General features: G+C 38.4%; 1 protein-coding gene across 2 annotated transcripts in view; it reads right to left on the reverse strand.

Moving 5' to 3' along the window:
• Positions 1–6,781: 6,781 nt before the first annotated feature.
• TAF1B (TATA-box binding protein associated factor, RNA polymerase I subunit B) overlaps positions 6,782–14,156 on the reverse strand; it is a 50,394-nt gene continuing 43,019 nt past the window's right edge. For both annotated transcript variants that reach the window (XM_076332799.1, XM_076332798.1), the window contains 3 exons: positions 13,841–13,911; positions 11,545–11,770; positions 6,782–7,446 (listed from right to left, as the gene is read on the reverse strand). In XM_076332799.1, coding sequence (XP_076188914.1) covers positions 7,254–7,446; positions 11,545–11,770; positions 13,841–13,911 — 490 coding nt within the window. In that variant the 3' untranslated portion in view covers positions 6,782–7,253. The remainder of the gene's footprint in view (positions 7,447–11,544; positions 11,771–13,840; positions 13,912–14,156) is intronic.

Here is a 14,156-nt window from a genome sequence, read left to right on the forward strand (position 1 = left end):
AATGCTTTGTTTGGATCTGCAAACACTGCCATTAGGATGGCAAAAGTTAAATATCATTACTGAAGTAGGATCTTGCCCTACAAAGTGAAATGAACTGATGTAAATTGTTCTTTATGACATTCAATAAAAGGTATTCTATATTTTTAATCCATTTTAAAATCTAATTTGAGATTACGTAGAATAAGATTTCTTATCTGCTCCACATATGAAAAAAATACTGTCATATAATTAAGATGTCAGAAAAATTACATTTTTCCAAACAAGTATAACTTGCTTTGTTTCCAATACAAATTACAAAACCAGCTCAAAATTGCAAGTATTGGAAAGGACTGCTAATTTTCTCAGGTGTTATTCACTCCTCATGCTCCCTACTTCTGTTCGTAGAATTCTGGGATGTGCAGACACAATCACTGTTTTTTGGCACACGTGCATACTTTTCATTAACAATAAAATATAATACTACCCTGTAGCTGTAAGTGACCCAGATGCAGTACGTGCCGAAGTTCAGTCACATGTTTATATTGCACCCGAATTGCTAAAATCTTTGTAATGTGCCACACTTGGGATTTCTACTTAACTAGAATTTACCGTGATTTTATTCCAAATAAATCAAAGCTGTTGCCTCTGCAAAGGGGACGGCTTTTCTTAACAGCCTGATCCACCGATGAAAACTTAAGTTATCAACATAGCAATCACTTCCATATTCAGGAGACAATGATATAAACACCGGATTGTGACACCGCTGACTAATCTGCCGGTCACAATCTAGACTCTGTAACACCACTTATATAGGTGTATTTCTGTGATGTCACTAACCAGGTTGCATCATCGCTGAATAAAATCAGGCAAGAAGCACAAAGGGATTTAGCAGAGCTTTGGCTTGGGCATAAAGCCATGCCAGCCTGATGCGGCAGCACTCTGGCAGGACTTCCCTTGCCCTGCGCTGACTGGCGTTCACTCCAACTTCTTCCCTCGCTCAGCCCTTTCATCTTGACCTCACTGCTCTCCTCCACCTCTCATGCCCTTTCCTTTACCTTTCCCTCTGCCTCGGTCCTGCCTTCAGCATTCTCCTTCCCCTCTTCATGTATTTGTTTCCCTTTAAATGAATTTAACGTGAATTTTAAACATGCAATGAACCCCACTGAACTCACATACTATTTGCAACCATCTGGCCGAGCTTGCGCCTCTTCCTAGTCTGTCTTTTGACGTCGCTATGTAAAGAAACTGGGAATTATTCTAGACAAGGATTAGCTACTGTTAGGACTTACCTAACAAATAGGGTTTTAAAATCTCATACCTGATAATTATCATCTACATGCACTGGCCATTCACACCTGTGTAATAAACAAACAGGTTGCATCAAGTTTGTAACAGTACTTTTGATTTCACAAAACACGGCAGGGAGTCAAAACAAGATACTTTCTACTTAATCTGAACCCCTAAGATGCAAGGGCCAGGCTACAGAGCTGGCTGTAAAGAGCAGTGAATCTTTTATACTTCTCTCCATTATGCAGCACACCAGGCAAGCTTTTCTCTTCTGCAACAGGCCTGTGGTCACTAACGATAGAACTGGAAAAGTAAGCCCGAAGCTGATCACTGACCCCGCAGAATTAGCCTGAAGGCATCAAAGGGCTGAAGAAAAAAGAGAAAAGCCCAGGCAGAGGTTCATGAACTCACTAGGAAGTGAGGTGAAAGCAGGCACAATGGAAAGAAATAGAAAGACAAGTGACAATGGAAAAGGAAGATGGAAATGCCTTGTAGGAAAGAGGTGGAAAGAGCTGGGGGGAAAAAAAGGCTAAATAAATAAATGAAAGCACAACATATGAAATACAGAATGGAAAAAGAAACGTTTTGGTTTTCACTTCAGTCATATCCGTATATGCAATCTTGCAGGAATTCCTTAAAGATTCCCTTTTTAATTGTGTAGTTAGCCCTAAAGATAACATAGAAACTGTTGAGAGCATACAGACTATTCAGGGGCAGGAGATGCAGCTCCATCAGCCTGACTGAGGACGCTCTGAAATTACTACAACATAAATGAATCAATTTTGCGGTAGCCTATATATTAAAAAAAGAAGTCAGCCTGAAGCCTAGAATTTTATCAACAATAAAATCTTTAGCATGCTAACCAGTCTCACTGAACGTTTCTCATCTCTGCTCAATATTGTGCTTCCTCTGGGTTTGACTTCTGCGTACATAGGTCCTGCTGCACAGGCCGATAGTGGTGTAGCAGAACAGCGTGTGCAGCTCTTCGGCTGCACACTGTTCTCTGCCTAATCCGCTTTGCTCCACAGCATGGAAACCACCCAGCTGCCCAGTTAGGAGTTACGAACGCCACGATCTCAGTTCAGTAAACAAATGTTTTGTCACAATCTTATATCAACATAGCACGACTTACTGTGCTGATGAGATCCAGGGCCAGGTGGATTCCTTCACATCCTAGCGTCAGAGCAAGTTGCAAGCAGCGGTCATGGGGAGCCCTGCTGCACCATGTTGAGGGACCACGGTTGAAGTCCTGCTCAGAAGCACAAGAACCAGCCTGCCTGCAGACGTTAAGCCTGCCTAGCTTGCGAGGAGCTGATGGCTCACCAGGAACCCACTAGCTCTGCAGTCTGATATCCTGGCCTTGAGAGCTGGGGCACTTGGATGTAGTTCTAGGACACCCTTCTCTTCCCTGGGCCTGTAAAGAGGTGGTGTCTTCACCCCTCTCCCTCGCAGCAGCCTCTACTCTGCACCCCTCAGGCAGCCCTGTCAGAGGCAGGCAATGCTTGCTCAAACAGCCACCGCAGGTGTCCCCCATGAAAAGGCAACACGGAAGCACCCCAGGATCCAGATCAAGCTTTCAGATCACAACATAGACGCTAAACACACTCCATGGCATTCTCACGAGGCAATGGCAGGGTCTGCTGCCGATGAGCAAAGCCACTGCTAGGACAATGGTGAGCAGACACAGAATACTTCTACAATACAGAGCAACCATATGAGATTATTAGAGGAATGTGCTTGTACTTTCTTTTAAAACTACCTGATTTACTGCCGGAGGCAGAGTATAGATGCTGAGGATCACGGAGGAGTGTTCTGGCTCTGGAAATGCTGCCATTAGCAGTTGTACAAGGGCAGCTATAACCTCACGTGAGGACACAAGCATTCATCATCTCCTGTTCTGCCAATCCTTACTCACTCTCTTGTTCACCGTTTCGGCAGCATCCTAGCACAAGCAGCGGTGAGGAAAGCTCTTTCACTTATGCCTGTTTCCACATCTTGGCATCCCCTTTATGCTCTCCCTCATCTAATCTGGCCAGGAACAAAGGAGCTTCACATGTGAGGAGCAACAAGGCCAGTAACTGTGGAGGAGACGGAGCAAGCATTCTGCATTTAGTGCAAGGGCAAATGCAGCAAGAGACACTACTTTGGCAAATGCACATACTAACATGCTCAGCCAGGACATATGTATGACTGTACGTGCTGGGAAGCCCGTGTCATTTTGGATCAAAATAGGAGATTCATTAATCTAAGTTATCCTGACTTTTCTCTGCAAGTGAAGCAGCATGAAACTTACTCAACCTGACATGGGGAAGGGATGGATGAACCAGGGAGCAGACACTTATTCAGGGACTTAACATTTCCAGAGTTTACCTCTCCCAAAAGCCCTGTGGGTCCTAAATCTGGCCCTTTTGCTCCCAGCCCTGCAAAAGCATCCTCTTAACAACTTTCCACAAATACCCTGAAATCATTTTTCAAGACCATCAGCAAAAGTCTTGTTTGTCCATAAAGGGAGAAAAGTCATTTTGAGGAAGGGTCTTTTGAGCTTCCCAAGAAGTTACGAGAAAGCAAGTTATTCATTGCGTTGCCTGCAACATTGCACAAAGCTTTCTCAAAGCTTCCAAACATGATTGTTTGAGGGGTCATGCTAAAAATAGGTTAGGAAAGATGTAATTACAGTGAAGTCCATACAACATATTATGGACAATAAATAGGACTAGTATTACTTGCAGGCATAGGGCTTTGCTGATTCTCATTCTCTGGTTAAATCAGGTTCAGGGCCCTCACTCTGCGTAAGAGGTTAAGGAGAAAGTCAAACATCTCTCCTTCATGTCTGGAAAACGGTTAAAACTTTAAAAAGAAAAATGTATTTGACTGAGACTAAGTTGATATTGAGAATGCAGACACACTGAGGTAGTGAAAAACTAGTAAGGTAAAATTCCAATTCTGCTGAAGGCTGTACCTTTCAAAAGAAAATGAGACATCTCTCATATTTCTCCACTGAAACAACAGAAAGGTTGCATTATTTAGGAGAATTCATAAAGCAAGGTTACTTTTGTACTCAAAGATAGAAAAAAACTGTTAAAATATAACACAGGAGAAAGCCTAAATTCACATCAAGGTCTCAGAATAACTGATTTGCTATTGTCTAAGTTAATAATTATTTAACTATTCTAAATCTTCTCAATATATAATGTTTAAAAAGTTTAATCTAAAAAACCCACTTGCCTTTATCTATATACTTAAGAACTCTCATTCAACTTTTAGAGTAAGAAAACAAACCGAGTCTCTTTACTTAAAATTTCCACGGGAAGAAGTACAAAAAAGCAGCTATCAGAAAGTTGCGCTTTCCCCAGACATTTTCAGCAAATAGTTACAAAAGGAGCTGTAACTTAAAAGTAGATAGAAGAGATGGTTGGAACTGCTGGGTTGCGGCAGACACCCTACCCTTCAGCTATCCGCCGGTAGCTGTCTGTTCAACCAGCGCGGCTCCACCTCAGGGTTATATTAACTGGACTCAAAGTAGTTGTCCCAGGAGAGCTCAACTACACTTCACTGAAGATAAGGTACTCTTGTGGCTCGTCAGCTTCTTAAACATCATTACTCCAACATAAGTGTTGATTGATTAAACTGGATAGAACTAACATTAAGTATTTTAGGGGCACACCCTTTACTTTTAAATCTGACTCTTAACCTATGTGTCCAGAAGGCACATGGCTCTTGATCATTAACTGCAAGCTTTATTCCAGTTTATTAAAGTACAGCTTTAATTTATTCTAACATCTAAGGGAGCTTTGTTACATTTGTAACAATGTAACAATGAGCACAGTATTTATAATTTATGAAGCTCAGATTTTACTACTACAGTAGTTTTAAAAGAAAGGTGTAGCTATAATTAAGTGCATAAGTCTTTCAAATAAAGACTTCTGAATTAAATGAATCCTTTACGTATAAGTTGTCCTTTAGATAGTTAATTCAAAACTTTTAACAGATGTTATAGTAAAAAGAATGAAACACTCAGTCGCTTGAGCAAGCACTGTTGAAAACACTGATTTTTAACTGATACAAATACTCATCTAAAACAAAAGCAATGAATAATTTTACCAAATATTTACAAACTTCAGTAATTCACTCAGGTCAGGTCAAACATAATAGATAATGGCTAATTTTAAAACATAAACACCAGACACGAGATGAGATTCGAATTGGTATATTCCAAGTCCGTTAATGTAAACATCAGTTCAAGACACATCTTGTTAGAAGTCTGAGGTATCTAGCAAAACGTGGCAACAAATTTAGACATACTAAACTGTACCCACTTATGAAATCTCTAACACATACAACCAGTAACAGCTCAGTCTGCTCTTTCCTCTTCCCCCATCAAGCACAGTTCAGCTCTGTATGGCTAAAACTGCATCTGCATGTTACAATCACTCTATAGGACCATTGCTCTAAACCCCTGTTCTACCATAACTACTTAAAATATCGGAAAAAGTAAAAACTTTCACCCAAACAGTGTCTTTTCTGTCACCTTAACTCAGGACACCACGCTTAATTACCTCCTGCCTCTACTGAGCCAGCGAAGCCTCCTGGTTTGCCAGTATTTCCAAGTAACTATTACAACTTACCTTTAATAGTCCTGTCTGCCCTACCCGTGCTTGAAATACTGCTTTATCACTTTGCTCCAGACAGGTAGGGCAGCACATCTCCTCTCCTATCATTTGCCTGTTCTCAATTTTTAGACAACAGCTTCACGTATTGAACTGCAACAGATTTTAAACCCTTCCATCGTACTCAGAGCCTACTCGCTGAACTGATTACCTTCCCAGATTACATCTCACTGAAGCCCTTGCTCAGGAAGGAAGCTATTATTCTTTTTAAAGTCTGCAGACGCCATTCTTCTTGTCTATAATAATGCTTAGAAACAGCTGTTGATTTTGGTTTTGATCAAATAGATTTGGCAACTTCTGTACTCCATACTGATGGTCGGAGTTGCTGAATTTTATTTCATTCAGCTGAAAGCAGCATTATTCATCTGGGTATCTACTCAACATCTCTGTTCAACATATGTATATGTTATGGTGTCTTTAATGTAGTGGCAGCACCCAACTTCATTTACACGTTGTCTGGGACAGTTTAAAAACACAGTGCATAAATAAGATTGAGCATGAGAAACCAGTAGAATGGCTGAGGCGCAAGCTGCTGAAGATGCTGGATTATAAAGCGGTCAGAAGAAATTCAAATGACAGTAGCCTTGCAAAAGAAGAATAACAGGAGGACCTGGCAGTTACCATTGCACAAGAAATAGGATGGGCAGTTCCAGGTATAAAAGTAGCTGCAAAATGTGTGAAGCCTGGAGTGGAACATGGACCTGAAAGGTGTTAACTTGAATGAGAGGCTCAGACATAAGAGACTAGGAGATAGACAGGATGCAAGGAAATGTTGAAAACAATGCCAGAGTTGCTCCAGAACAGCCTGTTTAGAAACAATGACTAAAAAACTCACTGCAGTGAAAACATCAACCAACTGTCCTTTTATTTGTTAACACACTATTTCAAAACAAAGTAAACATTACTTTCTAGAAATATATTTGCTGTCCTAAAACACTAGGTAAAAAAATAGATAATATTTTAATTGCAAAAATCTCACAATGTAATTAGACGTTAACGTGCTGTCCAGTACACTCACAGTATGTATGATTATGCCAAAAAAATGGTAATTTCATAGCTTCCTGTTGGCTCTGATGCAAAGTGAGGAAATAAATTGTGATAAACAGTTTCCTTGGTAACTTTCCCAGCTGGAAACCAGTGACTTAAATTATAGATAAAATGACACTACAGCTAGAGTACAGTAGTAGATCTCGGCACTACTATCTTAACAAAAAATTTCCATGCAGGCAAAAGGATCAGTATAAGTTTAGATGCAATACAATGGTTTGGGATCCAACCAACTAATTTACATGGGTTTAATACTGTTATTTTTAGGCCTTTTTACTTCCTTAGGCCTGTGTTGTATTTTGACTTTTTACAGAGTTTTTTATTAAAAAGTTTGTGTTCTATCACACACACCTCGTCATGGATATAAGAGGGCTGTATCCTCAGAAGAAAGGAGAATAACCTTAGTACAAAATGGTAACTCTGGGGAAAGTCCACTTCTCTGTAATGAGCCAGATGACCACACAATCTGAAAAGAAAGGGGGGGGAAAAAAAAAAGCCCTAAATTATAAGTGTATTTAGTTAGTATTATTATAAGTGTATTTAGTTAGTATTTAGCTAGCATTTATATATTTAATTGTAATTAAACTATACATTTTATTAACACCATAAATCACAATTCTGGTCTACAATGTCGATTCTGTGAAGGGATCCACTCCTGCAAAACCTTGAAGTAGAGGACCGGACCAAGACATGTTCAGAGATGGTGCAGACATGGTAAGAAGGAAAACCCTGTATAGCTTCTTGCACTATGAATCAGGATCATACTCAACCAGGCAAAGAATACATTCTTTCCCTTTCAGGACTAAACTGAACCAGTGTTCATTCTGCCAGCTTTTAGCAAGTGTTGCAGAGTGTGAAAATGGCTACCTTAACCGACTTTTAAAATTTGTAAGACTCTGCAATGCAGACACCCCAGGCTCTTTATTCTTTGCCCACACTCTCCATAGGGTGCCCTCTCCTCTTCCTGACACTATGCCATGGGATTATAACCCATCCATTTCTTGTCCATTGCTTTTGTGGGCTAAATATAAATTACCTGTCTAGAAACAAGGAAAAAAAAAAGCTAAGTTCAAGTCAATGGAGTCATTGTATGTAGCAGCCTTCTGCTTAATTATTTTGTAGCTTTTACAGTGAAAATGTTAATGAAAATGATGAGGTGATTTTATTGATGAAGTATATAATGAAAATAGCAGACTGGACTTGCTGGTAACAAGTGTCAGACTGAACAAAAGATGACACAGAGGACAGACTGCAGAGAGAGCTCCGTAAACATTAAGTTCAGCAATTTAGGTTGGAAAAACACCCTGTTCTGGGTTAGCCCCAAATTTGTTTTTATTAAAAGTGGTAAGTTTAAAATAGTATAAAATCCAGGTGTTTCAATTTTTTAAAAAAATCTTTTACATTGATACAGGGATTTAGGTGCTATTCACGATGTAAGCCCTATGCATCTTCTAGCTTACTAGGTATTGCCCTGGAATGTGGAGAAGCAGAATTTAAAATTTCCCCTCTGTCTGATTCAGAGCAGCGGTCTTAAATATTCACCAGAACAAGGACTGGAACCTGTCTGTCCCAATTTATGGGCAAGTGTGCTAATTACTAGACTATAGAGTCTAGTAATAATAATTTGCTCTCTCCCTCTGGCCCAACAAACATTTACATTTTACCTCAAACTGGAGGAACAGATGGAACCATCCTGGAGTGCCACACAAGCTGCATGTCGGGGAGCAGACTTTGTTTAAAGCCTCCCAAAGCCTGGCAGATTGGAAATCTGAAACTAGGTCTCTTGCACCGTACATCCCATCCTCTGCCCTACCTCACACTCCCTGAAAGCTGCCAGCGACTTCTTAAAAAACTAAATTAAATCAGACATTTCAGCAGTGTCAGAATGAATTAGCTGACCCCACAACCCAACGCGTTCGCTAAATTCGAGCTTCATTGAGAAATGTTGTTGCTTGAACCAAATCTGCATTTTTGGGCTAATATGAATTAAGGCATTTTGCTACGTCTTAGTCCTAACCCTGAGATTCAGCAATTACAGCTCTTATAGCAACTTAGGTGTCAAATCTCAGTTTTCATTGGGGGGGGGCAGGGGAGTGATATTGTATATTCTGAGGCAAATGCATAATTACATCAATACTGTAAAGCACCTATTTGATTAACTGGAGTTACACTTTTCACAAGAGTACCTAAATGCACACGCATTTTTGCCCCATTTTGTGCTATTTACCCTAAGAGCATCTCTGAAGAGCTAAAAAAATCCGAAGTGATTTTAAATTTAGAAGTAATAAGTGAAATCCATTTTTCTCAACATTTTTTATGCATTATAATACCTCATCATATATCACCTAAAGACTTCTATACCACATCAATTTAGAATCCAGTTTAAAACTGAAAGTTTTAAAATAAAAGAAAATGTAAAAGCATTTTACCAACCATTTGATCGATCTCAGCTTTGCCCACACTGAAATCATACCTTAGTCCTAGGACTAAAGCATTTCAGTAGTCCCAGTTAGACCATGCTGATTTTTAGAGAAAGAGAATTTTTGGTTTTAGTTCTACTACACATACACACACTTGCACAAGATAAAACCTCGTATCTGAGGGAGTAGATGATGTTTTCCAAAGTTAAGTAAGTGTCAGATGTATAATTAACTACTTGCATTGCAAATGATATAATGGGAAATTTAACTGGTAAGAATTTAAATTCAAATCTTGTTTCATGAAGGCTATGACAGTTTGCCATTAACATTTTAATATATTACACATGAAAATGTAGGCTTAAAAACAGACTTTGCATGAAAGATTATTCACACAAACATACACCAAAATATCCAACTCATTCAGTGTGTACATATGATTTACGCAAATTTGTGGTAAAAGGATTATTACCTCTCCTCCCTTCAGAAAAAAAAGCTTCTTATTCATACAAAAGAATGAATCCATACAACCAAAGCTCTTGTAATATAACACTGTGTTTACATTATTCCAACCCATTTCTGTCATGGTGGATATGTGAAAGGTAATGTGAAAAGGAAAATAAAGATAAGCAAATAAATCCACTGAAAGACAGAAAAGACTGCATACATGTAAAGGCCAGTTATTTCCAAGGGGAATATTTAATGTTTTAAAAATCAGGAACGTATCACTAAGCTTTTGTAGGGGCTGTTGCTCTCTTAAGCATGACATTTAGAAGTATATACCAGATAAAGATTTAAGATGTTATTCAATGCGCTAATGAAATCTCATTTCACATTAATGTACCCCGACCTCTTTTCTAAAAAACACTCTCCAATTGCACACACGAGAAATTTGGGAGAATTTGAAGTTCATCTCACTGATATCCACCGGTACGCTCATTATCTGGATTAGGATTTCATGATACAACCAATGGCAGAACCAAAATCTGGTTTATGATCCAGAAGCCTTATCTACACCACCAAGGGAGTTTGTGAGAAACACTATTTTAGGTATTTTCAATTCCTTGGAGTAAATGCTGCCAAACTCCTGCGCTCCCTCAGAGGGCTTTTGCTCTGTGTCTCTGGCCACAGTCCTCTGCCAGCACTTACCAAATAGAAAACTCACCAGTTTTTGCAGAATTTGACGCAAGAGGAGAAGATATTAAAGGAAGAGTGGGAAGTTCGACACAAACCAGGCAGATAACTGAAATATCTCTATATCTTTGTACCAGGCTGGATTAGCTGGCCTATCATTCTCCTTGCTACTTAGGTCCTTTAAAGAAAATAATTTTACTAACAAATAGCATGACTATTTTGATATACTTTTAATTGAAAAAAAAAAATTCTCTTTTACTTGTGAAAGTCAGGATTTGGGAACAGTTCTCTAGTGAAGACAGACACTAAACTTCCTTAATAGCACAAAATGTTTTCTTTTCCCATATTTCTTCTCTTACTTTTCCAGTAAAATAAATTTCTTCTTTTACTTATCTGCTTGCAAAAAATACAACTGTTGATTGCTGATATACTTAGACGAAATAGTGATAGAGTCCTTTTCCCTCATAATTACTTTTTAAAAAAATATTTTCTGGAGGCATTAATTGCCTGCTTATTGAACTCCAACTGCTAATTTTACTTTTAATTTTGATTAAGGCCACCACAAAAGGAGGACAGTGATTTAAAAAATTAACTTCCTATGCTTTTTTGGGGGGCAGGGGAGAAATGGAACCGTTTTCCCATTCTCTGGAAAGCTGTGGTGCGAGTTTTTTCTAAAATACTATGAAGAAGAAAGTGAAGTGAATATTTGTATCTAGCTGCTACTCCTGCCATGTGACTCTAGTTGTTGATTTTGTCTCATCTCCTCTTCTCAAAAGCTCACTTTGATCACTCTTCATATTACAATTTGTCTACTCCCAATCCAAGACTAACCATTCTGCACACGCCTCTTTCTACAAATTATTTTAACTACAGGTGAATACATAGCTGTGTACACACCCCATAGTTGTCATTTGTAAAAAAAAAAAAAAAATTATATATATATATATATATATATATGGCACAGTTTCAGGAGAACTTTCCAAAATGTATTTAACAAAAATTTGAATACTTACTTCTCAGTACATAGTTTAACTGTACACAGCCAATAGGCAGGATTCATGGCTGTAAGTAAACCACATTTTTCTTGCAAAATTCCCTTCAGGCTATGCCCGTGAAAACAACTCCCATCTGTGTTTTCTTCAGACCAACTTAACTGAAAACTTGAAGGTTTTGGCTTTTCAGCAGGTTGCACTGAACCAGACAGCTTGCCAAACTGATTTTGTAAGTTCACAACCATTTCTGTACAAATAGAAACAAAAAACCAAGGCAAAATCATTAAGTATTAGAATACTGTTTAGAGGTGGTTAATACAGGAAGAAAATAGGGTATTATTTGTGCCTTTTTTTTTTTTAACTTCTTTTTTCTTTAAACCTCTGTTTGGAATACTGAGAAACCTTGAAGTTCTGTATGTTCTCTCCCCCATTCCATTTAAAATTCAACTCTCTAACATGTTTTAGGGAAAAGATTTTGAAAGACAATTTAAAATGCCATGTCTTTCATACCTAATAATATTAATACTGGGGTACTCCAAAAGGATTCTACAAGTAAAAATAGTAAAATCCATTTGATACTGCTGGTATTTTTATTCTCATAGAAGACATGCCAGGATGCCTTTCGCTATATTTACCTGGTCGTATGCTATCACTTAGACGGGCTAAGATTTTTTGAGTAGTTTCCTGTGTACCAGAATTAAGGAAGTCTGGTTTCATACACATATGGATTTAAGGTTAAATTTTTCATAGTGCAAATTTCAACTGGGAAAAAAAACAACAAAAAAACCCCCACTCTGCCTTTCCCCACTGCTAGTGAAAAAACGACAAACTTTCATAAGTTACTGAGGCTGAGAAGGGAAAGAAGGTATGATGATAAATCAACACACACAATATGACCGCCTAAGCCTTGTTTTCCTAGGATAAAAAACAGGTTAAAAACCATTGTTGTTGGAACTTCAACTTCTTTTTATGACCTGTATCTGAATAAACTAATTCATTTCAAGAGGACACTAAAATCTACCATCAAAAACAAAGGCTGAGGAAGGTTTCTGAAAACCTGTATGGGCATGCAAGTGTTCTAGAGCATTCTTTGCATAGGTATTCTTTGTCGCTACTATTTTAAATTTGTTTTAAGATTAATCTTGCCCAGTTGCAATGGCATTATGTGATACTCCTGCTTGCAACAGCCAGCAGTAAAGCTCCATAATCTAAGTGGTTGTCTTCTAGCGCGAAGAGAAGCAGAGCCAGAAGAGGAATCTAGAGTGCCACAGAAATGATGAACAATGAATCATTATTCACTTTTTCTTATAAACGCAGGAACTAAAGGACATCTGAGCAAATGATCAGCTTGAAATAAATAAACCTAAATGTATTTTTCTACGGAACATGACTTGACTGATCAACCCTACCGAATTTTGAAGAGTAAGAACATTCAAAAAACCCCAATTGCATTCTTGAAAGAGAAATCCAAGATGAGTTACTCAAACCAAATAGGATTATACAACTTGTTTAGAAGTTCCTGAACCAGTCACTTCCAGACACTGGAAGAGTACATAAAGGGAAAAATATCACTTGCACACTTAACATGTGTCTCCAAATATCTGCTGCTTACTAGACACTATTAAATGTAGAATGAAGAACTTCAGATCTAATTTGGTTGAATAAAATTCTGGTTTTCCATATTTCCACAGATAAGTGAGGGTTTTGTTGTTTTGTTTGTTTGCTTTTATGCCAACGTAAAACACAGTAATTTCTTATAAGTACTTCTAGAGCTAGTAAAATAAAGTAGATGTACCTGCATTCTGACCACATATATCTAGCTATTCAAGTAAAGTCACGTTCAGACAAGTCTTCCTCACTTTCTATAGAAGACTGCCAGAAAGAGTGGGAGAGAAGAGGGACGTGCAAGGTCTACCAAAGGACATACTGGGATATCCATATCAAAGGATATGAGGAAGTAAAGGAGAAAAGGGACAGGAAAGTATGGAAGACCAACAACAATTCACGAAGATCACAGTTATGTAAAGGCAGCTGACCAACCAGTGAAGATGAGGACCGAGTACTCATTCGGAGATGAGGTTCAGTAGTTCATTAGGAAGACTGGCAAAGACAATTTCAGTTAAGCATGAGGAAAATGTCTGTTTGAAGAATTCCAGCCACAGGTTGTAAAATAGTACTACATTAATTGTACCCAGAGATGGAAGAGAGAAAGTATTTTAAGATGTAAATGTTATCACAATCAGGGCTGCAGATTTTCTAGGATGGGAAAAGTTGGAGCAGATTTCTGCATTGCTGGGAAGAGGCAGAGTTTACTCACGTCTTCTCTTAAGAACTTTCGATTTCTTCTTGGCTGAATAAAACAGTGGCTTTTCACATCTCCACAGATACCTACCAGTACATAAGAATTGTTAGGAAAAAGAAAGCTGGAGCAAAAAAGTAAGAGAGTAGTAATTTCTTACAAATACTGCTAGAGCTATTAAAATAAAATCAAAATAATCTAATGGTTAGTGCTATTAAAAGCCACTGCCCCCCCAACACATCTAGGAAGCCTTTTTTCAGAGTACGCAAACTGAGGCATGTAAGCCTAGATTTACTGTAATCAGTTAATTGTTCAGTTCTATAAGCTACTTGTC

Source organism: Aptenodytes patagonicus, chromosome 3 (genome assembly GCF_965638725.1).
Source record: "Aptenodytes patagonicus chromosome 3, bAptPat1.pri.cur, whole genome shotgun sequence".
In the NCBI taxonomy this organism is placed as follows: domain Eukaryota; kingdom Metazoa; phylum Chordata; class Aves; order Sphenisciformes; family Spheniscidae; genus Aptenodytes; species Aptenodytes patagonicus.